General features: G+C 24.7%; 1 protein-coding gene across 1 annotated transcript in view; it reads right to left on the minus strand.

The window, feature by feature from the left end:
- LOC145833420 (chitin synthase chs-2-like) overlaps nt 1-27,340 on the minus strand; it is a 29,352-nt gene extending 2,012 nt beyond the window's left edge. Inside the window, exons 1-28 of the mRNA XM_082940599.1 lie at nt 26,749-27,340; nt 26,379-26,439; nt 25,812-25,983; nt 23,703-23,909; nt 23,207-23,438; nt 22,022-22,301; nt 21,720-21,919; nt 21,175-21,355; nt 20,953-21,108; nt 20,063-20,179; nt 18,155-18,328; nt 16,358-16,492; nt 16,069-16,277; nt 14,978-15,184; nt 14,659-14,782; nt 13,886-13,988; nt 13,531-13,698; nt 13,039-13,126; nt 12,763-12,916; nt 11,372-11,483; nt 9,925-10,183; nt 9,394-9,532; nt 8,162-8,282; nt 6,759-6,880; nt 5,227-5,324; nt 4,574-4,713; nt 471-550; nt 74-161 (exon numbers count right to left, since the gene is read on the minus strand). Of these exons, the coding sequence (XP_082796725.1) occupies nt 74-161; nt 471-550; nt 4,574-4,713; nt 5,227-5,324; nt 6,759-6,880; nt 8,162-8,282; nt 9,394-9,532; nt 9,925-10,183; nt 11,372-11,483; nt 12,763-12,916; nt 13,039-13,126; nt 13,531-13,698; nt 13,886-13,988; nt 14,659-14,782; nt 14,978-15,184; nt 16,069-16,277; nt 16,358-16,492; nt 18,155-18,328; nt 20,063-20,179; nt 20,953-21,108; nt 21,175-21,355; nt 21,720-21,919; nt 22,022-22,301; nt 23,207-23,438; nt 23,703-23,909; nt 25,812-25,983; nt 26,379-26,439; nt 26,749-27,340 (4,719 nt within the window). The remainder of the gene's footprint in view (nt 1-73; nt 162-470; nt 551-4,573; nt 4,714-5,226; nt 5,325-6,758; nt 6,881-8,161; nt 8,283-9,393; nt 9,533-9,924; nt 10,184-11,371; nt 11,484-12,762; nt 12,917-13,038; nt 13,127-13,530; nt 13,699-13,885; nt 13,989-14,658; nt 14,783-14,977; nt 15,185-16,068; nt 16,278-16,357; nt 16,493-18,154; nt 18,329-20,062; nt 20,180-20,952; nt 21,109-21,174; nt 21,356-21,719; nt 21,920-22,021; nt 22,302-23,206; nt 23,439-23,702; nt 23,910-25,811; nt 25,984-26,378; nt 26,440-26,748) is intronic.
- Nucleotides 27,341-27,556: the final 216 nt, after the last annotated feature.

Raw genomic sequence — 27,556 nt, forward strand, 5'->3', positions numbered from 1 at the left:
CACAGTTGAAACTAAGAACAAAGTAGCATAAATTTCTAAATTAAGTATTAATTATAAAAAATATTTCTAATACCTGATATTCAGAACGATTTTTGATGATGCTGTCGTCATCTTTCCAAGAGAGTGTCGTTCTTGCAAGCTCATGTAAAGCTGTCGACCACCTAATGTTAAAGGATAACTTGATTATACATTTTTCTTAGATGGAAAAAAAAATTTTTGAATTGAAAAGTTTTGAGAAAATAATAAAATTTACAAGTTAAAATATTACTTTTCTTATTGAATTAAAAACTTATATAAATAGATATATTCAGAATCTATATATTCACTTTATTAATTTTGTTTAAAAGCAACACTTAAAAGTTAGTTTTAAAACATAAGCAACTAATTTAAAAAGTATAATACTTTTTATCTTTACCTATGAATAAAAAAGTCTAAAAATAGACAAGGTTACTTAATTATTATAAATATACCTGTGGAAGAGCATGCAAGTAAATTGTATTAACAACACCACGACGAAAAAAGAAAGGAATATGAACGAAACAGGGTTTATCTGTTGGTGTTTTATATAAAAGTTAAAACATTACTACGGAAATATCTTTGAACAAACTAACTTTTTAATTGTATCTGAATATAAAAAATCAAATTTTTTTGACAGTATTCAAATATTTTAGTAATTTATGAAATTTCTATTAAAATTTATACTAGTATAAAACTTAAAACTCTATATTTAGCTAGTCTCAAATTTATTTTTGTTCTAATTATTGTTATTTTATCGTTTGTTATTATTATTTTTTAATGTTATCAAAGCAGAATATGGCAGAATAGTTTTACTGGCAGTTTTAATTAATGTAAATAACACCACTGCTTATGAAGTGTATTTCATTTAAAAACAATCTTGTCCTGGACATGACGTTAAAGTGTTCATGCGTATGACTCGATAACCAAAAGGTTTTTCCGTATACCAGGTCCTTTGAACAAACTTTTTGAGCGTTTTTTTTTGTTCTTAAATAAACAATACTTTAAACTTATATTGACAAAAGTTTAAAATAAAAATCATGTTTGATAGCGGTTTGTGATACCAAAATACATATTTCAATACAACTGTTAAACTATTATATTCCATAGTATTATAATACAAATAAGTTTAAAATAAAAACACACTTTTTAAAAATCCTAAAAAATAAAGAAATATTTTTAGCTGAATAAAAAGATAAAACAAAGATTTGAAAAATAAGAACTAAGATTAAAATAAGGTTTTTATAAGTATATAGGTCTATATGATAAACTTTTTGCTTATGTAGACCTATCTAAAGTTCAGATAAGTAGTTTAAAAAGTACAGTGAAAATGCGAAATTTATATAAAACACGGTACAAAGTCCATTAAACTGTAAAAGTTTGATACTTACACAACTACCATTTTAATTAACTACATAATTTAATGAAGCTAGAAATTAAACTCTAGTTGAACACTCTTTGACTATTGCATATTTACACAGCTGTACATTCGAGTGTTTATTTCTAATTCAAACAAGTGATGATTAGAGCAATATGCTACATAAAAGAATATTTATATTTATGATTTTCTTATTTTAAATAAAGTATTTAAAAGCCTTTTTAAGTGGGATCAGTAAAGACTGATTCAGTTGAATAAGTCTAATTCTTTTTATATATATATACATAGTTTATTTCAAAATTAAGAATTAAAAAAAATGGACATATGTTTCATGTTTCTTTTTGCCACAATCATTTTATTGATATAAATGTATGTATTTTACTAAGTTTATTGTAGAAAAAAACCGTTTTGAAGTAATTAATTATAATTTGCATTTAGTAAATATAAAAAAGCTGACAGTTAGGATAATGGATTACACAAGAAAACAAAATCATGCATTTATGTATAAACTACTAAAAGTAAAAGTTTTAAAATATTTGTCAACATGGTCTAAACTGGGCAAGTTAAACGGTATAGTTAAAACGAAAAAAATACCCATCAAATAAAATAAGTATTGTCTGTTGTTGACACTCCAAAGAACAGATTATTAAATTGGCTAGAAAAACAAATAAAAAGTTATTTGCATAACAAAGTTAGCGTTTCATCATCAAACTAGTTTGTAAACAAAATACCCAACCTATAGACATAAAAAATTCAAACTTTTGCTAGTTTAAGCAACAAAAACCTGTACACTTAAGTTCAATTTAAAAAAAATCATTGAAGTGTTTGCATTTACAAAAAATACAATACAAAATGGGAGGTACTATGCAGAACTACAACAAAACCAGAAAAAAAAACAAAATTTTAACTTGTGTAACTTGGAAAAATACGAAATCAATAAAACTAAAAGTAGCAGAATATACAAACGAAAAGAAAGAGAAAACAACCCTACCTCGATAACCAAAATATGTATTTAAAAAAAAATACAATAACCAAAATGGAAACAAATAAGACTAAAAACAAGAACAAACAGCACAAAATAAAGCATAGATTAACTTGTTCTAAAATAATTTTATCAAAATAGGCTAACTAAGTTTGTTCAAACATTTAGTCACAATATTTAGATTTAGATACATTTAGATACGTCACAATATTCTTTTCTGTAGTTAAAAAAAACTTTGCTAATAAAACTTTAATTTTGCTCTGAAGAGACGCTTTAAGCGCTAAAAAAGTTGTAAATAAACAAAGAATAGATGTTTTTTATATAATTATTATATATATAATACTAATAAAGGTTTAATGAAGAATAAATAGTTTCAATTTTTTATTGGGTGGTTGTTGGTAATCTATAGTCTAAATTTTTAGATTTTTACATTAGTCCAAATTTATGGAACTTCTGTAAGCTCTTTTATAAGGAACTTTAGAATATACACTGTTATAATAAATGTATCAAGTTTTAAATATTTTGAAAACTTTATGAATTTTTTAAATATTTAAAAGCAACAGTTTTTAGTCGGAATACTTCATAAAAACATCAATTTAAGTCAATAAGGAGATATATAAATATTTTTACAACTAGAATTATTTATAGACTTTTAATCAAGCTACCAGTTACTATTTACAGCTTTAAAGGTTTTAACATTTTATTCATTGAGGATTAAGTTAAAGATGTCAATAGGCTTATTAAAAAATGTATAAATAAAAAAGGCAACAAAATATTTAAATAAAAATCAACCTCCCTTAACGTTTTTCTAAATGCCGAGTTATTTTTTTGAATTTATAGCTACTAATAAATTAGAAAAGATTAAATGAGACAAATACGTTTATTTAAACAACTCTGCATTATATTTTTAGTGTTAAAGTAATATTTTCTTAAAAGTATCTAGCTAAAATATTCTAAAAAAAGATATTCAGTGTATATTTATTTTTCTAAAAATAGACAAAACAAAATTGCCCATTGGTTTTATATTTATAGTTAACTAAAACTTTTATATTTTGAACAAATTAAGTTATAGTCAACACGTATACCTTTTGAATAAGATTCAATGTCAGTTTATATGAAAAAAACATAAAGTCCTTTTGTTTTTACTTTTAATTTCGTTATTTCACTTTTAAATAATTTTATGAAACAAAAGCAAACATTTTAAATACTGTTTAAAAGTTAGTAGTTTTAAAATAGCTAGATGACAATATAAAAATTCTTAAAAAAAAAAATATATATATATTTGTCAGCTTTGTATTAATAAAATAATATTGAACTTTTACTCATAAGAATTTTTTTTAACAAAAAGTTAAAGTGTTAAATGCCCTGTTCAAAAACTTTAAATTAAAATTTGATATTTTAGTTACTTACATTATAGACTATTTTTAACAAAAGTACAAAAAAAAACCTTTAGTTGCTTATATTACAGTGCATCTTCGCTAATCCGGCCCGAGGTATTTGATCTCGTTCTAATCCGATTAATTTTAATTTAAAATTATATATAATTAGTAAAGCTAAAATCAATGTTTTCTCTTTAAAACTTAAAATCGACACAAATTAAATTGTTTACGGTATGATCTGTTTTCGTTAAGTTAAATATTTAAATTTTATCGACGATTTTTTTTGTTTATTTTTGTCTGTTGTAATTGTTTGATTTGTTGTAAAAAATTAATATAAATTACTTTAACAGAAATTTTAATGTGCGTTGTAAGATACGCATTGCATAATAAAAAAAAGTGTACAATTAAAAAAACGATATTTTGTTCTTATTTGGCCATAATAACGAAAAAAGCTTGCTCAAAATTGCCAAATTAGCGAGGAAGCACTGTAAATGGTAGCCAAGTTCTAGAACAGAGTACTGCTTACAAGACAAAGAAAAAATACAATGAATAAAACTTAATGTTTTTATTTTTATACTTTCAGGTTATTTCAAGAGTAACAATCAAAGTTTTCAACTTGAATCAAAGGTAAGAATACAAGTTTATTGATTCACGAATTTATTTATAAAACTGAGAATTTCATTAGTTTTATTAATTGAGTGAAACACTATTTATAAATAAATTCGGGAACCAAAAAAAGTATAAAGTCTTATGTTATCTAACTTTTAATTCAGCTCGATTAATATTGGTCTGATATTGGAATAGTGTAATTAAACTTACTTTTACTTCTTCTCCTTGGATGTATAATGTAATGGCAACATCTGTTATAGCTAGTTGCAGAGCAAAGTTTAAAACTAGCCAAAGTGCGTTAGCGAAATAATAAGCACCTGTTGCCTTGTTGCGCAGTTCTCTCAATTCATCTGTTTTGTTTTTTGGTCAAAGTTACTTGGAGTAAAACTATCAAACACAGCTAATGTAAACTAATGAGTTTTAAACGTAATAATAACATATTTAATTAACTAAAAAAAGTTGTGTGTATTGAAATGAATTGTAAAATTATATAAAGTAAACAAATAAAACAATAACTGTAAATTGAATTCAGTTGATCGAGCAAAATGATTGTGTTAGTAGAATTATAAGTTGACTAAATTAAAAACAAACACAGTAAAAAACCCTAGTTTTTTTGCTATATAATGAGTTTTTAATGCAAAAAGAACAGAATTAAATAATATAAAGTTTCAAAGCTGTCCACTGTTTATGACAGCGTTTTAAACAGTTTATCTACATTTATTTTAATTAGAGAAATATGTAGGTTTTGTCGTCACTTTGGTTAAAAATCTTTTTTTTTCTTTTGATACTGACTACTCAGTTAAAAAAAAATTTCTAACTAAAAACGTTAAGTGGATGTTTATTTAGATAAAACAATTTTTAACCTTTAATCCGCTTTTGCTCTTGTTTATTTTCATTAAGAGGGAATAAATGTTCTTTAATCAAATACTTCCAAAATTTTCTTTCATCATCTTCGATATAACTAGAAGAAAAATATTTAAAAAAATTGTTCAAAATGAATTTACATTAAGAAAAACATTCAATAGGTGAACTCTTCATGCATTTTATAATACTTGGTAAATGGCTAATCTTTATTTTATTTAAACTTTTACTTCACTAAGTTAAGCTTCAATTATTTTTGCTTACAACGATTTTAGCGATATATAAAAAAAAGGTTATTAATAGTTTTCGCTAAAAAAATAAAAAAAACTGTTTTTTAAGTATGATAATCTGTTTGTGACTATATTTTTATATAACTACTTGTACTGTTAATATTATTTGTACACAGTTTTCTTAAAAAACGTAGTAATTTCTAGACAGCTTTGATAACAAAAATTTTCTGAGTTACCAGGTGTTTTGTATGAATATTGCAGGACATTTTTAATTCAAAATTTATATTGAAATTCAATGTTGTAAAGCTTGTACTACAAGACAACTAAATTTTTAGATTAACTATTATATCCATATCACCTCAATAAAGAACTAGTAAGAACTCAAGTTATTCAAGTGAATAAGTTGTAAAGTTTTGAAGTTTACTTGAAACATTAGCTGCCTAAAAGCTATCACAAACGAAAAAAGATAGTAACTAGTCGCAAGAACTTTTATTTGATAGTAAAATATCAATGTCTATTAGCAGTTTGAAAAAATTTAAAAAAAATCTGCACTATAAGTGGTTTTGATTTAGTATTTGTTGTTTCTCAATAGTCTTTTTAATTTTCTAAAGTTCTACTTTTTACATATTCATTTTAAATTTTTTGCAGGTAAGCTTATTTTTAACCCCTTTTACAATACAATGAATGTTGAAAAAATAAAAGTTAGTAATACTGAAAGTTGTATATATTCTCATTTCATCGACCAAAAAGATATGACCGAATAATAATATTAAAAAATGCCATTAAATAAAGCTGTACTTACTTCTATTCAAATATTTATGAAGATAATTAAAAATTTACTATCACATCAAAGTAAAGCTTACCTTTAATAAGAATAAATCTTATTCGGTAGTGTATAATTAACAGTTGAAATAAAATTATTTTTCAATACATTAAAACATAATGTTAAGTATTTATTGAACCTAAGTTTTCACTAACAAAGTTGTTTTTAAAAGATTTTTATTTTTTCATAAATTACACAACAATCAACAATAACCTCTATAAAAGCTTTTAAGAAAAACTTAGTTTTCAAATATCCCACCTAAAGCTATACTTCTTGTAGTTCTTTAAGTTGTAAACATATTTTTATTTTTTTTACTCATTCATGTTAAATATGCATAAATGTAACAAATAAATATAACAGGATATAAGATTAAATAAATATTTATCAAAAAAAAAAACGACTATATTTTATTACGGTGTTCGATTTTTTTTGTTTTAAGACTCTTACTAATTTAAAGCAAAAAAAAAAAGGTTTTAACAACTTTATTGGACAGTTTTCAAGTTCTCCGTCTTGTATCCAGTTGATTGATTCGTTTTGTTCCTCTTCTTCTCTTAAACTATCAATTTCTTCATCTTCAGATGAATAAACTTCGGAAATACTTGTCTTAACAAAAAAAAGTTTAAATTGCTAGTTAATGATCAGTAGTGGTAAAATTTCATATAACTTAAGTAAGAAAACATATAATCAGCTACTTACTACGCTTGTAAAACTTTCTTACTATCTGTATTCCTAACAGACAATCATGACAAAACAGAATAATTGTACTTACTTTGTTTAAATATCTTATACAGCAAACAAACTCACAGTATTTGTTTTTCAACATATGAAAAAGTTTGTTTGTTTAATTATTTGCACGCAAAAAAATAAGATAAAGTATTTCCTTTATGAAAACTGAAAAGCACATAATTGTTCAACAAATAATGCGTTGGTTATAAAAAAGGTTTTTTACATAACCTGATTTAATATCTGAATATTTTACAAAAAAAACTTTATGTTTTACTTGCATATATATTTATCTTCTTCAATATAATCTTATTTTATGCCGTCTGATTTCAATTTATTATTTTCATGTCTAAGATTTTTTTCAATTTTTTTTTATATAGTTTTTAGTATTAGTACATACTTAATTTTATGTTGTAAAAAGGGCAAAATGTTTAGTGAACATAGAAAACTTCATAAATATATTTTGCTCTACTATCTTAAACAAGCTAAAAACATTTACATAAATTTGTAAAATACTATTTTATATTATCAACAAAAACATCGGCGAAAGTCTGCAGAGCAGAAGTCTGGACATTCGTATGCCGTGAGACAAGCTCAAGTTTAAAAAAAGGGTTGACCATACTAATTCGATCATCAGACCACAAGCTTAGATAGACTGAGACTGGTTTCGTAAATACTAAAAAAAATTTTGTTGATTGTATTTCATACGAGTGTACCAGATGTCTTGCCAAGTGGACAATGTATTAAACGTTGCACGGCAAAAAACAATGCTGACGTCACTGATCAATACCAGAAGATGGTTGCTTCATGCAAAAGCTCAATAAACCGTTTGTAGATTGGAAACTGTAAGTTTTTCAGTTGTGTCTGACTAATGAGTCCTAATGAGGACGAAACCGGTCTCAGCCTGCCGAAGCTTGTGGTCTGATGATCGACTTAGTATGGTCAACCATTTTTTTGTATTATCTTACACTTTTGTGTTATCTTATTTATTTCTTTTTAAAAAACTATTGTAAAACTAAAAGCTTGCTATGGTAGAAGTAACTGTTTTAAAAACTTAAAATTTTTTTTATAAAAATCTACAACTACAAAATTTTGATAAATAACATGTATTCTATACTAAAAGTATACGATTATTTCTAAACCATTATTTAAAAAACACACTTTATCAGAAAGGTTATCATTCCAAACAAGACTTTCCAATTCTAAAGCTTTTTTCCTTGCCTCATTTTGAGCTTCATTGTTCATTTCAAACTGTGTAGTTCTTTTCATTTTAGAGTTGGATCTAAAACATTTTTTTGTTACTAACTATTAGTCAAAACTGCTTAGTTTTCTCTCATAATATTTTATAACGTTTATATGTAACTGACATCGTTAAATGCTTATAACTAACCATAATAATTAATTTATTAAACTAGCACACATAAAGTCAAAAGCTTATTCGTTAATTAAAAGATAAACCACGGTTATTTTGAATAAGCTGCTTTACATTTAAAACAAGTTGATGAACATTTATTTTTGATTGACAGGCCATAGTATGCCGAACTGTATTGGAACTGCAAACTAATGTCAATACAAAGATATATTCTTTTCAACAAAAACTCTGAACAGCTCAGTTAAGTCTAAACTTATGTCGAACAAAGCAAAAGGTAAAACAAAGTTCAAGTATTTTGGTTGTTTATACACATATTTTAGAGATAGATGTAGATTATTTAACTAGATTTATTCTTATTATATTTAAATAAACCATTTAAAACCATAATATTATATGTTTTAATAAAAAAATGTTAGATCAGAAAAAAAAATTTTAAGCTCTCTTATTTACCTTTTAAAGAGTTGAAGATTTTTATACATTGAAACTTTAGTAATTGAGCTGAATTTTAACAACATTCTAAAATTGTTATGAAGCTCAGTAAAAGCTTTAAAGAAAGTCCATTACACTTCATGTTTGGTTTAATTTTGTTGTTAAAGTTTGTATAAATATTAAGTTGTTCATTATATTAGGTTTCTATTTACTTATAAACGATAATAATATTTTGAGTACCAAAATAATTTGCTTTTAAACTAAAACTTTATATAAAATTATTCAGAATAATATAAATAAGGAAAAAAAAACTAGTAATACTTATGAGTTTGTGAAAAATTTAATTTTAGCTAAATAGTTTCAATTACTTTACATTTAAAAAAAGTTTCACCCGTAACCAAATTAAACTGCAAAATAAAAACAACAAACTAGCAATCATATACTGTTTTATATATTTATCAACTTATAAAACAGAAAATTTGTTATAAAACACAACTGATGAATTATTTATAAACTATAAATATACAAAACAGTATATAAATATTAGTTATTATTTAAAAACTATAAAAAGATACACAGTGTAAAAATTAACCTAGACATTCTAGACAGCTTACGAATTTTTCCTGTCGTTAACTCTTCTTTATCATTGGTCTCTAATTGAAGTTTTTTCGCTTGTTTAGCTGTGATACTCATTCTACTCATTCTTTTTTTAAACTTTTCTGCATTTTCACCTTTAAAATATTTCTATTTAAAATTTAATAAATTTTATTAGATTACCATATAGTAGCTAGAAAATTAAAAAAAATTAATACTTGTAAATAAAGCTTAGTAGTCAAACAACTATAATATTTAACCTTTCGTTAATTTTCTTACTTAAAGCACAAAGACTTTGTAGCAATGTATTTAAATATTCTTATTGAACGACAAAAGAAAAGCGTTAAAAAAGTTTTGTCTGGGCCTGTTGTAAGAAAAAACCTTTCGGTTAACTTCGAGATGCACACCAGTTATAAAACTGAATCTTATCAAGTTTTATTTTATAAGACTTTCACTATTGTACATAATATCTGCAACATCTTACTAATGAAATAATTCTAAGTATTTTTAATTTGATAAAACTACTAACCGTAGTTATCTGCTTTTGCTTTACTAAATTCTTCTAGCATCTGTTCTTTTGTTTTCGTCATAGTTTTTTTACGATGCATAGTAGTTTTTCTACGAAGTTGCTGCTTTTCAACTGCATTGTTATTGGTCGGTAAAGGCTTATAGTAGCCCATACTTGAGTCGTTGATGCACATAAAACATTTACACAAGTTTCCTAAGCCGCATTCATAGTAACCATTTTCATCAGAATAATTTAGGTGCTTACTCAAAGCACTTTGGTTCTGCATAAGTTTTGATTGCAATTTTTTTACGTTATAATATCCAAAATAAAATCCAAAGTAGCTGAATAAACTGTTCTAATAAATTTTGTTTTATTTCAAAAAAGATTTTATTTAATTTGTAATAAGTTTTATTGTGTATACAAATATAAATGTACGTTTTTAAATATAATCAACAGTTTTTTATTCTTCGTGACAAACTTTGACTGCCTTTTGCAGCTTTATCAAAACAGATAAAGTTTCTTAGTCGAGAAAATGTAAAAATTAAGTTATCAAATTATGAAGTAGTAGGTAAAAAGCTTATTAGTCGTAGTTTATTTTGAAAGTTTTATTTTACTGGTTTTTGTTTAATTTCTTTTTATTTTAAGTTTATGGTTTTTAAGAAATATTTTTTTTTAGTTATGCAGGAAGAGTTTTTGTCTCTCTTTTTTTGTTTAGTGATGACTCTTTGTTTACTTTTTCAATCTCAATATTGTCTAAGCTGCCTAGTATATAAATCTTATTAATTTTCGGTTTAGTTTTAGTTCGGCAAAATATTTTTTATTTCAAATCGTATTTTTGTTGATTTATTTTAAATTATATACATTGTTTAATAACTATATGTATAATTTCTTGTCAGTTTTTGAAGATTGTCTTGTGGTTTTATTTTCTGTCTTTTAATTTTTACTAATTGAGAATACGTAAGTTTTAGTTCTGTAGTCCGTTATTATTATAAGTAGCTAAATAAATGAGATTGCTTGCTAAGCAGTTATTATATAGTGGGTAGTGTTAGTTTCTTTCTTGTTTTAAGTGCTGACTTGCTTATTGTTTTGTTTTCGTGACTAAGAGTTTATATTTGAAAATTATCAATGCAAACTTACACTGATTTTATTTTTAGTAAGGAAAGGTAATGTCAAAGTTGTGGTTGTTTTTATGATAATCATTACCTACATTTATCGCCACAGTAAAAAGTATATTTTCAAATATATTACACAATTCCTTCGAGAAAAACTTTATTTTGCTTTGATAAAACTTTAAAAAGCAGCGAAACAGGATAGCAATGTCAATAAATAGCTGTTTTTCTCAAAGTAGTTTTTGAAAAGTTTAATTAAAAAGTGCGAACAACTATACTCAGGTTTAGCCTACTGGTTCCTAAGTGAACGGTGTAAAAACATACTATACAAACTATATTTACTTTATTTATTTAACAACTTTACTTGAAAAATTACTCACTTCTTGTTTTTTATCCTCAGGACTTTCTTCAATTACTTCAGGTTGCTTAACTTCTCTTGTTCCCCATGAGACATCATCCATATTGTTTAAGCTGTGTATTTTAAAATTAAACCACTATTTACATTAAAAAGAGAGATACAACGTAATAAAAAATAAGTATAAATTTTATTGGAAGGGGCCATTGCTTTAATAATTTCTTAAAGGGGCCATATGAAAAAAGTTGGGAAAACCCTGATATAGATAGTAGATTTCTTATAAAATAGCATAATAATATCAAATTTGCATAGCTACTTGCTTTACTGCCACATTGTGTTTTGTTAAATAAAACAATCTGATACTGGTGTGAGTCTGTCAACTGTGCTATTTTTTTCCTTATGTTTTTCATTTATTTAGAAACAAATAGCAGTTATTTTACAGCAGGCACGTAGCTTGCGTTGTGTAAAGTACATTACTTTAAATTAAAGGCTAGCTTTCAAAGGTATCCTTAATTATATTTACTAGACTTTTCTATATTGATTTATAAATCTTTAAATTTATATGTAAATATATTGTTTATTGAACGAGAAGAAAGCGCTAAAAAAGTTTGGCCTAAAGACCTGGTGTACAAAAATAGTTTCAATAATATTTTATATTTTTAATTTTTTTTTAATCAAGGTTTTATATAAAAAATAGAGTTAGATAAGATTAAAAAAATTATTTATCTGAACCTGTCATGGACATGATATTAAAAGGTATTCGTGGTGTGTGACTCGATAACCGAAAGGTTCTTTAAGCACCAGGTCCTAGGACCTAATACTTTGAGCGTTTTTTTTTGTTGTCAATAAAATTATAGCGAACGTGCATATGTTTAAAAAAGATATTTAAGCTTATATATTTTATAAATTTGCAAAAACTACAATGGAGTTTTTTCAACTGAATTTTTTTTGATACTTTAGTTAATAACAAACATTGTTAGTTTGTAAGTTTCAGTTTACAATTTACTTCAACACATTCAAAGTATTTTAATGTTAAAAATAAAACCCGAAATACTAAGCTTTTTTACAGTTTATAGTTCTTTTTTTCAATGTTTAGAATAGATTCTAACTATTTAAAAAAGAATTTAAAGAACTTATGCAGATTTTGAAACTTTTTGTAATGTAGGTATATAACGAATAGTTTGAATAAAAATAAATTCAAAATAAAAGAAAAAAAGTTAACTTGAAACTAATGTAATTTATTATATAGTAACATGAACTTTTTACCTGTATATTTTTATTTATAATTCTATCAATTTAAATTTACAATAAACTATATTTAAATAAACAAAATATAAAGTTTACTTACAAAAACTATTAGTGTAACTTTTCTTATGTAACAACAGCTATAGTCACCTGTATACCATCAAGAAAATAAAAGCAGAAGGAACCATCAAGTAGTATAGAGGTCCTGTAAACAAACAAGAAAGTTCTCCAGGATGAGCAAGACCAGTGAAAAGGTATAAACCCACCAAAACAACATAAAACAGATTATTTGGGTCCAACAAAGCTGTTTATTTTGTTTTAAATAAAGTACAGCACAAAAATAATAACAAACGCTTATATTGTTTTTGATTAAGTAGATTATTCACTAAACTTTTCAACTTGTTTCTATATAATAAAATAATTTACTTGATGATGCTAGTGATCCAACTACTCCAACAACAACAGCCATCATTACAAGGGCATACACTATTGTTAGAATTCCTGCTACTGCAAGCTATCATAGAATAGTTTGATTTAGATTTTAAAATAAGACCAACTAAACAAAACAATTAAATAAAATATCTTAATTTTTTTACAGTTTTTTTTGTATTTTTGACTTATGTTTGTCATCATTGTGTACATAGACTTTTTTTTTACTTTTTATAAAAAATAGTGGTTTTATAATTTTGTTTTACACATTTATATGCTTACCCATCTTTGTCGATTGTATGTTATAAACTTTTACTGGTAGTAAAGACAAAATATCTAATGTTAAATTATTAAATGAATAAACTCAATAAAGATCCACATAATGATACAAAATTTTTCAAGTTTTAAAGTCTACCGTCAATAAATCATTTTTGTTTATTATTAATATATCATTTATTAATACTTTTTTTCATACCTTTGAACACTTACCTGAATATTTTTACTAGTAGTGTAGCAGATGATAATGTAAATGATTACTGGAATAACTGAAACTAGCATCCCTGCAGTGGCACTCCAAGAAAATATGTAACTGAATGCTCCAGCCACCATCATTATAACTGTAGCGGGACCCAAAATTGAAGAAGCCATTAAAGATCCCTTAAAAAATTTTAAAGTCGAAATATATTGTGATTTTAATGTTTCAAACAATTGACTTTTTAACCTACTATACTTATAATGTAAAATTTGTTAGAAAACTATTTGTTATGTTTAGTTTTTTTAAAAAGAAATAACTTTATGTATTTTTTGAAGCCAAACTAAATCTTTAGTTGTTAATTTTACTTACTTGGTAAGTTATATAAAACCAATTGACATAGTCGTTATTCTTGACTGTTATACTTGAATCGTTCAATATATCTAAAACGTTTGCCATAGTCGAAGGACCCCATCTGTAAAGTAAAAATTATATATTCTTAAATTTGTGCTTATGTTAGTAAGTAATATAAACTGTAACTTTTGTGTAAAAATCAAAAAAAAAATTGCATCGGCTTTACTAAAATAGTTTTGTTTGTAGTAATTTAAAATAAAACATTTTAATTGGTAGCGTAACTGAAAGTTTGTTTTGTTTTATTATTTATTATAGTATCGATTCTTATGATTTACATAAAATTAGTTTATTACATTTTTTAGTTGAATTTTAAATAGTTAAACGTCTTAAAAATGTTTACTTAATATACTTTTCAGTGCTAATACTACATATTGATTATTTAAAACATTTTATGCTTGTAAATAAAATTTAGGTTTTTACGTTTTAAGTAGTATAAACAGTTTATTGAAAGTCTGTGTACGACTAAAATTAATTAATCGTTTTTACTTTGTAGTTTTACTATATTTACAATATATCAACAAAATTTTGAACAAACAAGTATAAATAAAGTTTTAAATGAAACGTAACTAAAAATACTTAAGTTAAAGCAGAAAGTTATTAGCTGATATATAAAAACACTTTACAGAACAACTTATAACTTTAAAGTAAGTAATATAGTTTACAGTTATGCAAGATAAAAGTTGTGTTGAAAATTGTCGTTTATTTTCATACTGTAAAATGTTTTTATAAACCTTCGGCGTTGGTTGTAAAACTCGTTAAATCCTTCTGGAGCAAATGTATAAGAATCAGAAGCAGCACTGTATTCAATTCTCCACCCCCTTTTTAAAAGTAAAGTACACAACCATCTATCTTCCCCTTGAGTAATTAATTACGATATTTTATAATTTTATAGATTATGTTGAAGTAGCATTTTAAATAAAACAAAAGTGAGCTGCATGTATTAAAGTTAAAGTTTTGAAATCAAAAATATATTTTACCTGTACAAATTTATAAAATACAGTTTGTCTTAGTTTAATACACAGTTTGTTAATGAATAAGTATATAATGAACCTTGGTCCCATTGTAAGTAGTGTAGTGCTTTTGTAGGACGAGTTACATAAGTTCTTGTTACATTTATATCAGCAAGAGCTTCTCCCCTAAACATACTGAAACATCCCGGACTGCAAAGTACACACCCAAGCACATGTTCTGCTGTTTTCTGTAGCCAATGACCGACTGCATATTCAAATTTTTGAAACCAAACAACGGGGCCAGAACCTACATTTTTTTTTTGCTTTTTAGCTTTTTATTTATTTTTACTACTCTAGTTCTAATATATAAAAAAATTAGGTAATGACTGAGATAATCTAGTTTGAGAACATCAAATTATCTTATCCTAGTGTGAAATGAAATACTTACTCTAAAAATTTTGTGAATATTTTAAATAACATTAAAAATTCTTTATTAAAATTAACTTATTTTACAACCAGCTAGAAATAAAAAATTTAACACAAATTAAGATTTTTTTTTACTAGACGTGAAGTGTGTGTTCTAGTGTTCGTCTTCAAACAAAGAATACATAAGTGTACAAACTTACTATAAATATATATATCACAAAAAAGCTAATACAGACTATAATAAACGAATCTATAGAAATTCATAAAACTGATAATTTAATACTTAAACATAACCAAAAAAATCAGCATTAAAAAAAAAACCAAAAACCTTAACTGTTCTTATGTTAGAACAATTTACGTTGTTAATTGCCATTAAGACTTCAAAAACATGTGAGATAAGTTTTTGAAATTACAGTGTAGTAAGTAGCATACACGCTAAAAACAAGCATCCGAAGCATAAAAAAAAGCAAGTCTCCCGATTTATTAAACGCAAATATCATCTACAAATACTCTTGCTCAGTCGGTCAGAGCTTCTCTTAATTAAAAAAAAAACATGACAAGCACTCTGAAGAATTTCAGATCTTAGATTATACGACAAAACAGTGAAAAACTCGACCTTCTATTAAATTGCAAACCTTTTGAGATTTCAGATATTGAAAAATAAAACTTTTCATTTGAAGCTTCATAAGTTTAAAGTGGTTATAGTTAAAACTTTATAAAATAAAATTAAATACAGGTTAAAAACCTTTAAAAGAAATTTCTTACCAACTGGATGAATTCTTCCACAAGCCGCTCCAACTTTATCATTTCTCAACATTCTTTCTAGCAAAGCTTCGGCAGCTTTTGGCTGGAAATCTACGTCTCCATCTAAGGCAAGAATAAAAGTATCCTCAAGTTTTCGAATTTTTTTTTCAACACCAATAAATCCTAAAAGGTAGTACAAGTACATACACTGAGACCATCGCTTACGGTGCCTAAAAAACAACAGTTTTAGAAAATGGTTTATAAAAACTCATAAAAAGTAATGTTGTACTATATATTACCATAAACCAACCTTATTTTGTCTTTATTTTTTAAATGAACATACATTAAATTATTATTTGGAAGCATGAATTCTAGTCTTGCACCGTATGGAGTAGGGTAAATGATTGGATCTGGCATATTATAACCAGCTTCTTTTTCAACTTTACTAGAAAAAAATAGTTTTACTACTACCAATATGTATACATATACTGTCTTAAAATGTTTGATAAGTTTGATATAGCATATAATTTGTTACTACTATAATACTTACTTTATTTTTTTGCAATCAGAATGTTTTTACAAACTAAAAAAAAAAAGATTTATATGAAATTTAAGCAAAAGCGTAAGCACTATCAAAACATATATAAAAATATAGTTAAAGTATGGTTAAAAATGAAAACTAAATTTATTTAACTTGACTATTTTTAAGCAAAATATCTTTCGATTAGATAATTTTGATTATTTTTATTAAGGTTTATTTTACAAAAATCTTAACAAAGCTCAATAAATTATAGTTGTTAAATTATTTGTATATTTCAGTCTTTTGCTACTAAGTAGTGTTTTTGCTTTGAGTATTTAAGATTTCGAAGAATGTATTATTTACACTGTTAAAACTATAAAAAACAGTGAAAATCATTTTACCAGTGTTTTTTTTAATTACACACCGAAATTTTGAGTTTAAGTTAAATACAAATTATTTAATTCATTACACTAAAAATTAATTGTAATACTATTGTAATGTACTTGTTGTAATAAGAGTCTCTAGTTTTTCTGTAGTTTTTGAAATATTGAACTATGTTATTTATATTTATCATAGTAAAAAAATAGATTTGTTGAGTTTTGATTGTGAAACATTGTAAAAAATAGCTAAAAGGGTAAGCTTACTAAATGGTTTTTGATAAATAATGAACTATTTTTATTTAGATAACATTTTCTACCAGAAAAGTTTAGTATCTTAGTATTTTAAAGTAGCGACTATAGCTTAGGGTTTCTATTAGATTTTTTTTTAGTTCTAGCGTTTGTATTTGAAATGATTTTCTTTTAGACCAGGGGTCGGCAGAAGCCCGCAAAAGGTAAAATGCGGCCCGAGGGCATGAACATTAATTTTTATTTGATGATTCATGTTTGTCTTATTAATAATTTATAGTATTTAGATGATATTTGCTTTTAGTAGAATTAATGTTTTTAATTTTCTAAAATAGCTAACAGAGCTCAGGGTTGCCATAAGAGTTTTTTTTTTTTGATTTGTTTTTTTTGAACTAGAAGTAAGCAAACTAAGGCCCATAAAAGATAAAATTTGACCCACGAAAGAAAAAAATTAAATTTACTCTAGATAATCTGAGGTTTTAATTGAAGAGTTAAAAAAGGTCTTATGTACAAATTATAAGACATTTTAAACTTAAACTAGATATTTTGGGATCTGATATGGAGAGTTAAAAATAAACCCACAACTTCATCCCATAAATAGTTATATTTTATGAATTTGGCTTGCGACAACCAAATTCTTGCCGACCCATATCTTAGAATTTTTTTTATTTATTCTTTACAAATTGCCTGCACAAAATAAAAATTTATAACTTCAAGTTTAAAAAATCTATTTATAACGGTTTTTAATTGACAATTTCATAAAACTCATATCTGTATAGCGACGCTGCGCCCATCGCTATGCTAGAGATTCTCACTAACTTATTATAAAGTAAAAGGAATATCCTCCACTTTGTTCTTACGTAAGAAGTGCAAGATTAGGTTAGACCAAGTAATTCTAAATTTACATTTAGCAAAAATTTATATCTTTGTTGATACCACCTTATATAAAAACAAAACTTACTTTGCTGCTACCCGTATTAATACACAAAGTTGGTTGACCCATTTATTAGGTCGTATTCCTCCTCCTTTCAGTTTTTCAAACGCATCATCGAACAACACGTGAATATTAAACGAATATTTTAAAGTTTTTCCATCATTCGGTTTATTGCGACGACCTGCTTCATGTTTATCCATTCTGCAATATTTCAGTTTGAAAAAAAAGTTTAATTCCTTTTCATACCTTAGAAATGTAGACATTAAAATTGTATTTTTTTAGAATACTAAAATTAATTAAAAAATTAGCTAAAGTATAACTTGTTTGAATTAAAAGATAAAACCCTTTTTGAAATAGTGATAAAACTTAATGTTAATTTTCTTAAGTGTTTGTAGCTATTATGTTTAGGAGTTAAGTAGTTTTGAGGTTAATTACTAGTTAAATATTTTTATTTTAAAAAGTTTTAAATTTGAATAAAAAATAAGTTAAGAACCTTATTATTTGTTACTGATGATACTTTTTGTTTCATTGTTTTTAAGAAGTATACAATTTAGTTTTGTATTTTGTAGTTGAACTTTCTTTTTTAACAAAATAGGCTTCTCTAAGCGCTTTTCTTATACAGAATTAGTTTTATTTTGTTAAAAAATTTAACAGTTTTTTATTAAATGAAAATTTTGTCTAAATTCTTTAAACCACTTTCTAATAAATTTTAGCAAAATTTGTACTAAAAGAGACATATAATCCTAATTGTTGCATGACGATTCAATTTTGGACAATTCAGACTCATAAACATTTTTTAAAGGGTTACAACTCAAAAATAAATATGTATTTGAAAAAAATATAAATTGTGTATGTAGGTTTAAATGATAAGATTGAGATAATAAAAAACTAAAAAGATAAATTATAAAAAAAAGTTATTTAAAGTTAATAAAAACTGCTATATTTTAAAAGTTATTTTAGCCATATGTCAAAAAGTATTTAAATTTTTTCAAATAAAACTGTTTATAGGTGTTAATGAAATTTATATACACATTTTTAATTACTTTTGAAATGTATATTGCTTTTTGAATTGTGGCCCTTTTAACATTTTTTAAATAATTTAATTTTCCGTGTTCAAAGAGTCTATCGCCCAATTCTAAATGATATAGTACTTTTTGTGAAAAAAGGAAATGTTTAATAGATAAGTGTTTGTGGCCTTTTTACACAATTATGAGTTGAGCACAGTTTTTTTTTATTAAACACTAATATTCTGAAGTAAGTTTTTAACATATTAGGTTATAAACACAAACTCTATTATAAGAAAAAAGTGGACTGTTTTTTTTATTAATACTATTAAACATCTTTAAATGCAGAGTAGCAGTTTTTATAAATTTTTTTTTTTCGATTCTTGATAAAGTTGTAAAAATGTTTAAAATAAAAAATTGAATTACTTAGTGAAACATAGCCGCCTTACCTTATTAATTCACCGTAATAAAAATACTGAAAACAATTTAAGTAGCACAAGTTTTTTTAACACTTTTAAAAAAGTAGAATATGTAAAACATAATAGAGTTGTAAAAATGTTTTTATAATAAAATCAGTTTTAATATTGTACGCTACGGTTTAGAATAAAAAAGTTCTTAATTACCTTTTAAACAGTAACTGTGAATTAGTACTAGTATAAATAAAGGTAAAAGTATTGAAAAATTTTGCAACATCAATTATATTTTCAAAGTTAATAAATTGGTAAACTTTAGAATACAAATTAATAAAACAAAATGGTAAAACTATTTACACTCCAAAAAAAATTGTTACTCGTTGAAATTTAAACAAACTATTTTAGTTGTTATCATTAGAAGAAAAAGTACTTATAAACATAAAGTTGAAAGTTTTAATTTTTAAACATAAAAAACACATAACTTCTTAAAGTTAGTTAGAATTGCTATAAATTTTTACCTCATTAGTGATGTTAATATTTGAGTCATTTCTTGTTCATTTTCATGCCACATAGTGGTGCACAAGTAAATATGAGGAATCGAATTCTTCTTTTTTGTTTTTGTTAACCTTCTGTACCTAAAGTTTATAGAAATTCTTGTTGTGTACTTGAAAAAGACAAAATAAAAAATGAATTTAGAAAAATAGGTTTACAGGTATACATGACTTTGAAATGATTTTGTAAATAAATTATTCTTGAAGTTAGAAATGAACGACAAATATTGCAACTATCATACTTGATATCTAATATGACATCAAAAATAAACATAGTTTAGTAACGTCAAATTAAACAAAAATAAAAACTAAGATTATACTAAGTAGTTAGAATCTTTAATTGTTAGTGACAATGAAATGTTCAAAAGTTAATAAAACTACTACAGCTGGCAAGCTTATTTTAAGAATTTAAGAATAACCTTCATGAGTTAGTTTTTAACAATATATATTTAAAAGCGAAGTTAACTCTATAAATAATAAGTGCAAATTTATTATAAGTGTACTGAAAACCCACTACTTAAAAATTTATAAGCTTTAAAAAAAATATTACAGTGTTAAAAATCCTGTTAAAGTTGGTGGATATTTTATTTAATGAAACTGCTTAAACATCAGAGTAAGAAAATTTGTTTAATATATAAGATTTTGAAGTTATATAAGTTGGAAGTCCTGGAAAAGACGTTAAATTGTATCGAAGTACTGTACGACTTGATAATCGAAAGGTTTTTTCGTACAATAGGACTAGGTCATTGGAACAAATATTTTTGAGTGCTTTTTTTTGTTTCATAAAACATAAATACAATTACAATTAAAAAACCATCAATACAAAAAAGTCTAAGTTTAAGTTACATCAAACTTACTTTTGATTATTTCCTTTAGACGATTTTTTAATCTTTGTATCTTCTCGTTCTTTTTTTCTTTTGTTATAACTTTCTTGGTAGTTTCTTTTGTTTAACATCATGACTTGATCAATCATAGGTCCAGCGTAGATTGTTTTCAAAAAAAGAGCTTCAGTTCTGAAATTTTTAAGATTAACAAAAAACTCCTACGGTAACTAGACAAAGTATCACTTTATTTATAACCTTGCAATTTTTTCAGGTTCAGGGTACCAAATGTACAGTGTGAGTAGTAGAACTGATCCATGTGCAATTAAAACACCGATAACGACAAACAACGATACTTGCATTGTATTAAGAGTCAATACTGTGTTCCAATCAATATAGTCACCGATATATTCTAAGCTCGTTTTAGAATCTCCTATTTCTGTTATAAAGTTATTCAAAAATTTTAAATAATTTATAGTAACAAAGTTAGTATTTTAAAGTGAATTTTTTCTGCTAAATATTTTATTAAAGAAGCTTTGTTATTTTATGAGTGCTCGGAAAAGAAGTAGAAATAGTTGAACAAACTTTAAATAAACAGATTTTTTTTTCCAAAAAAATTAATTACTGACTGTCATAAAACTATTTAGGATTAAAACTAAAGTATAAATACAAGTTATAAAACTAAACAAAAAAAAATATTAATTTAAAAAAAAAGTGTTTGAAACATTTTACATCACTAGATTTGTTTAAAGGTATATGTAAAACAACTTTCATACTCATAAAATAGTATAAATTCGCTTCACTCGAAGGTATAGTCTGATCCTGTTTGTAAATTGAAAGAACAGCGCATAATGCAGCCTGTACAGGTGTGACAAATGCTAATGGAAGCGAATAGCTTGGAATTTGAACCATAGTCATACAAGCAATCCTTCCAAAATAAAATGCTGCTAGAGAACAGCCGGCTTGTGTGAAAAAAACCATCAATAGTGCTCGTGTAATTTCTCTAATCAAAAAATATTTTACTGTGTAAATACTTGTACACTAATAAGTTTAAATAGATCTATATAAATATATTAAAGAAACAAAAATTTACTTAACAACTTACCTATATGGTAAATTACTTCTTTCAACTTTTTCGAAAAAATTGTCACTAAATACTTCTGAACCTTTATTAATATCAAGATAGTCATTGTTTATAACATCAATGGTCAAAAACATCATCCCAATTAGAACACCCGATTTCACAATAGAACTTACTAACGAAATCTTAAATCTGCATTCATCTATTTCTTCATGCATACTTAAAGAATTAATTTTTATGCCAAACACTTTGATATTTGATGTAATGAAATTTTCCCAAAATCGAAATGACATAAGAATAATTCCTAAAAATATAATTTAGCTGTAAAGTTTTTAAATTCTATTCTTAAATATTATTTTGTACTAAGTTGTAGAATTTAATACAACTTACAACTTTACAAACATTTTTATATAGATTTTTATGTTTACAAAATATTGCAGTTTGTAAGTTATTTTACTAAATGAAAATTTTTAGTTCTGACCTACAATAGCCCATACTAAATACATATTAGATTTCGAATCAACGTCAGAAAAAATCTTCCACGTATTTCCAAATAACCCTGATCCAATTAATATTGTAATAAGGATTCCAACAACTATTAGAACCTGAGTATACAATAGTTTAGACATATGTACAATTTATGTTGTTAAATTTTTTATCGTTCACTTTTTCATTTAAAAATATTAAACAAATTTAATTTAACTATTCTATTTAGTATACAAAGTATTTCCAAATTTTAAATTGTAAAACATTACTTAGAAAAGATAACTAAAGAAGGTTATAGTATTTAATAGTTGAGAAAACTGTTTTTATAGTTGTTTAGTATCGTTAGCATAGAAGCTTTTAATAATTTTAAATTATAAGTGTATTTTTTGAGGTATTATGCTAACAAAGATAAACATCTTTTAATCTTTTTACAATAAGTTTGTATTGAAGTAGAGTTTCGAAAAGTTAATAGAAAAAATAAACTTAGTGTTCATGTTTTCAATTTAATCTATATTAATTTTTTTTGTGTTTTATGATAATAGTTTTAGATAAAAATACAAACTATTACTTTGATATACCTTTAAAAAAACAAAAAAGTATACATACGATTAAACTACGGTAAAAAACAAGATACAAACATTTTTAAGTGTTACTTTGATATAAGATAGTATTTTCTTATGTCTAAATTCGTTTTTTTAAAGCTCAATCTAGTATATATTTAACTTACTACAGAAGAAAACGCAGCAAAAAAGTAGAGAATTTTTGAAAGTTTCATTCTGTTATCTCTATCTTTGCTGTTTTTAAATGATTTCCATTTTGCATGAAAGTTAATTAACGATGGAAAAAATCCAACCAATGACATAAAAATTGTTGCAGCAGTACTATCCATTCGAGGAAGAACAATAAAAAAAAAAATTCCTTGTCCAAAAGCATGAATTGTTTCGTATATGACGCTCTGTGGTTTGAAAAGTTTAATTTTTATCAACAGCTTTTCTGTATCATAAGCTTAAACTTTGCAAAGATAATGTATACATTTGTTATATAAGTCATATATAAAATTTTTAAAACCAATGATAAGCTAATATAGCTTTTGTTTGTAAAAAGTTAAGATTAAACATCTTTTTGTAACAAAGTTCAATTTTTAAAGCACTAGCATGTAAAAATCTAGTTTAATAGTTTCTAAAATGAATTTTTCTTAGTTATTTTAATTAATAACTACCCAAATTAATGTTTTTAAGCTAGGACGATTACTTCTTGAATATCGAAACAGAGAATACATGATAGTGAGAGCTTCTGGAAAAAGTAACGATACAAGGATAAAAATATAAGCCCAAATTCTTATGAAGTCTTGTTGCTTTTCAGAATTGTTTGAATTTATTACCTTTGACTCTGGTTTTGCTGCGTTTGAAATCACTAGCATACACGACTGAAAAATCAGATATACAATGACAAAATGTCTTAAAATAAGTTTTAAACTGTAAAGTTAGGTAATTAAACTAATTGTAGCTGTAGATTTCTTTCTTATATTTCTTAAATATTTTTTTTCTGTTCGATAAACTACTTTATAAATAGAAGAATCGCTTATAATCATTGCAATAAAATTATAGATGTATACATAACTACTTATTTTTTGTAATGCATTCGTCGGTTTTAGTGAATTATTATTATACTTTAGTTTTAAAGATATAATGTAGAATATTATATAGCAGAGCCAAAAAATTAAAAAAGCAAATAATCAAATGTATAGTTTAACAATTTAAAAACTAACAGTTTGTATATATTATTAAAGTTTTTTCTCAATATCTTAAAAATACTTTGTTTTTGTAAATGCACGATATTTTTAATTTTAAATATTGAAAAATCTACAAAAGAAGTTTAATTTAAACTGCAGCTATTTTATGTATTATTTTTTATGTTTATTATTTTATTTTCGAATAAATTTTTTTTGTGGTTTTTTGGCAGTTCCTTTTGTTTTTGTTTCCAAATTGTAAACATTATCGTCTTATGTTTAAATTACGCATTAGCCGTAGCCTAATTTTTTTATAAAATTTATACCCAAATCACTCGTTTTAAAAGTTAAAAGACATATTAATATTTTCGTTGTGCTCAGTATAACAAGTGTAGTATATAAACTATTTACACTTTATACCAATCATTGAACTTAAAGGTTTTTGATAAGTTGTTTAAATAATTTAGGACATACCTTATAAATAATGTTTTTTATATTGATAAAAAGTACTCGAAACAACAGTAAAATAACTTTTCTAAACTACTGTTTTTCAAAATTTGAAATAATAGTTAATATAAAAATTAAATTTCAATAAGAACATTTGAAAGTTTAACTAAAGCTAAACTTTTGACTATACTTTTTTCGACTTAAACCTAACTACAAGAAAAAATAATAAAACATTTTTAGTAGACTTTTAACTTTTTTACTGACCTTTAAAAAAACAGAGCAAAGTATTTTTATTAATAATTTTTAATTTTTTTATAAAACTTGTTTTATATTTTCTCATGAAGCATTATTTCAAACTTTAGCAATTGTCATGTCTTAAAATATATCAAGTAAAATACCTTTTCAATACTTCAAAACGTTTGACAATTTAGTTTAAGATTTTATACATTTATTTATCTCAAAACAAGTTTTTTTGTACGAATATGAACAGCAAACGTCATCAGTCTAATAAAGTTATTGCGGACAAAATCAGTTGCTTTAGTTTTCTTAAGCTTGGTTGTATCTCTAGGATTTAACGCTTTATTAAGTTAAGTCTTATATTTTTCTATTTTATTACAACATGTTAAAAAGTATTATTTAGTTTTATAAATGATATTACTAATCTTGTTTTGAATGTTGCTTTAGAAAATTTCTCTAAGGAATTTGTTTAAAGTTCAGAAAAAGCTTTTGGAAGTTCATGCTTTTCTTGATTATTTATTTATTATTTTAGTACAAACAGCACGTTTTGTATGTAAAACTAACTTATACTTAAAAACATTATTTAATACATATGCAGAACAAACTACGCGTGCACATACAACTAATAACTTTTAGATATTGTCCTTTTTTAAAAGTTCACTGCACCTGTATAAACTTAATCTTATTAAAGTACTTTTTTAAGTTTTATAATAAATGACTATTATGTAGAAGTTGACTATCAATAAAACCTTTCATTTAGAATTTTAAATACATAAAACCATAAACATGCATATGTTTTATTATTAACATTTTTTTAAATTGTTTGCCACACTTTAATTGATAAAACTGATTATGTACCCCATACTTTATCTTAAATCACTTTGTATATTAAAAAAGTATGTTTATACGTTTTACCTTACTTATTAGAGCTCCAAAAAAGACGAGTCCGAAAAATAGAAAGTAGGAAAGAAGTTTAAATACTTTAGTAAAAAACTTCATCAATACTCCGGATGTTCGATCTTCATCTGCTATTGGCTCTTCAGAAAACTGATCGTACAACGGAACCTCATCATCATCAGAGCTATTACATACAAGTTTTTATAAATCATTTCGAGATTCGTAAAACATCTTATATTTATTACATTAGAGAACTTACTTTAATTAAAAAAAAAAGTTTTTTTTATAAATTTATAAGGTAAATTGATTAATTTACTATTTTGTAAAATATTCATAAAGTTTTCTAAAGTAAGCATAGGACATTTAGTAGATCTGGTTCAAGCAATACTAGTAAATGTTAATTTCTGACAAAGCATACCACATATATATAGTAAGTTTTTGAAATTTTAACTTTTCAATAAACATATTTATGCTAGTTTCACAAGTACAGGTATTGTTATAAGTTGATTTTTTCATGATGTGTTTTTCCTAACTAAAAAAGAAACTTAGTTTAGCCGTAAGACAGCATTGTTTTTTTACACTTACAAATCATCGGAAGTGTTCTGCTTCCCTGAAAAATCAAAAGTTGATTCTTGCTCCTTATTTTCTGAAAAAAGAAAACGTTAGACATTTTTTTCAGTTTGTTGTTTTATAACTATAACCATCTAAGTATGTTTTGTTTATTTATACTTATTAAGTTTATGTAAAAACTTTTTCAAACAAATAAAATAATTATAAAGATGTAATTAATTAATTCTAATATCTATAAGACATAACAGAAAAATTTTAATAGAAAAAATACTTTCAGAAAAATAAACTATTCTACTTATAATAAAACATTAGTTTTAAAAGTATATTTGATTTTATAAACGCAAAACCTTTATTGAAATGAATTTTTAGATAAAAAAGTAGTAACTTATATTAATTAGCTGTTCCTTTTCAATCATTCTAATTTCTTCTTCTGGATTAAGCTTTCCTGTAAGATACTCGATTTTAAAAGGTACGTCGTCTTTTACTTTTGGAACTTTAGATATGTCATCAATTTTTAAAGCAACATAATGTTTATTAGTGATCCTTCCGATTAATAGTGGATTTTGAGATGGTTTAATTAAGTTAGGCTCAACAATAATGACCCGGTTATGTTCAAATATTCTCAGCGGAACCTCAAAAGCATAACAAAACGCAATTACCATTAAATCATCACAAAACACGCAGTTCTCATCTTTTTCGAACTTTTTGAAATACTTTTCTGCATTGACGTATTTTCGCCATTCGTAGTCATGAGGATTATTATGCTTACTTAAATAAGACAAACATTTTTCTTTTAATCCAAAATTATCCAGAGTCAATGTCTCATCTTGTTTTACTAACAGTATTAACGCATTTGAAAAAAATGAGTATTTAATTTTCTCTGGTTGTTCTTTGTCCCCCGTCATGCTTAAACCCCATTGTTTAATTTTTTCTCGAAAATTTTTCATAGAACCATAGTTTACTGCTCCCAAAGACATTTTGATTTTTTTTTAAAGTTACAACTATTATTTTCTTCTGTTTGTTTTATCTAATTTAAATTTCATTTCTTAAAAAGTGTCTAAAAAGTTTAGAATTTATTATTTTTAAAATAGTACTGTATTTATAGTATAGCTTTTTCAAAGTATTCTATTATAACAAAATATTAATTCCAATGCTAATATTGTCAAACTATAAGCACAGAACAAAAATTAAAA

This window comes from Thalia democratica, chromosome 4 (assembly GCF_965202585.1).
Source record: "Thalia democratica chromosome 4, ktThaDemo2.hap1.1, whole genome shotgun sequence".
NCBI classification, from domain to species: domain Eukaryota; kingdom Metazoa; phylum Chordata; class Thaliacea; order Salpida; family Salpidae; genus Thalia; species Thalia democratica.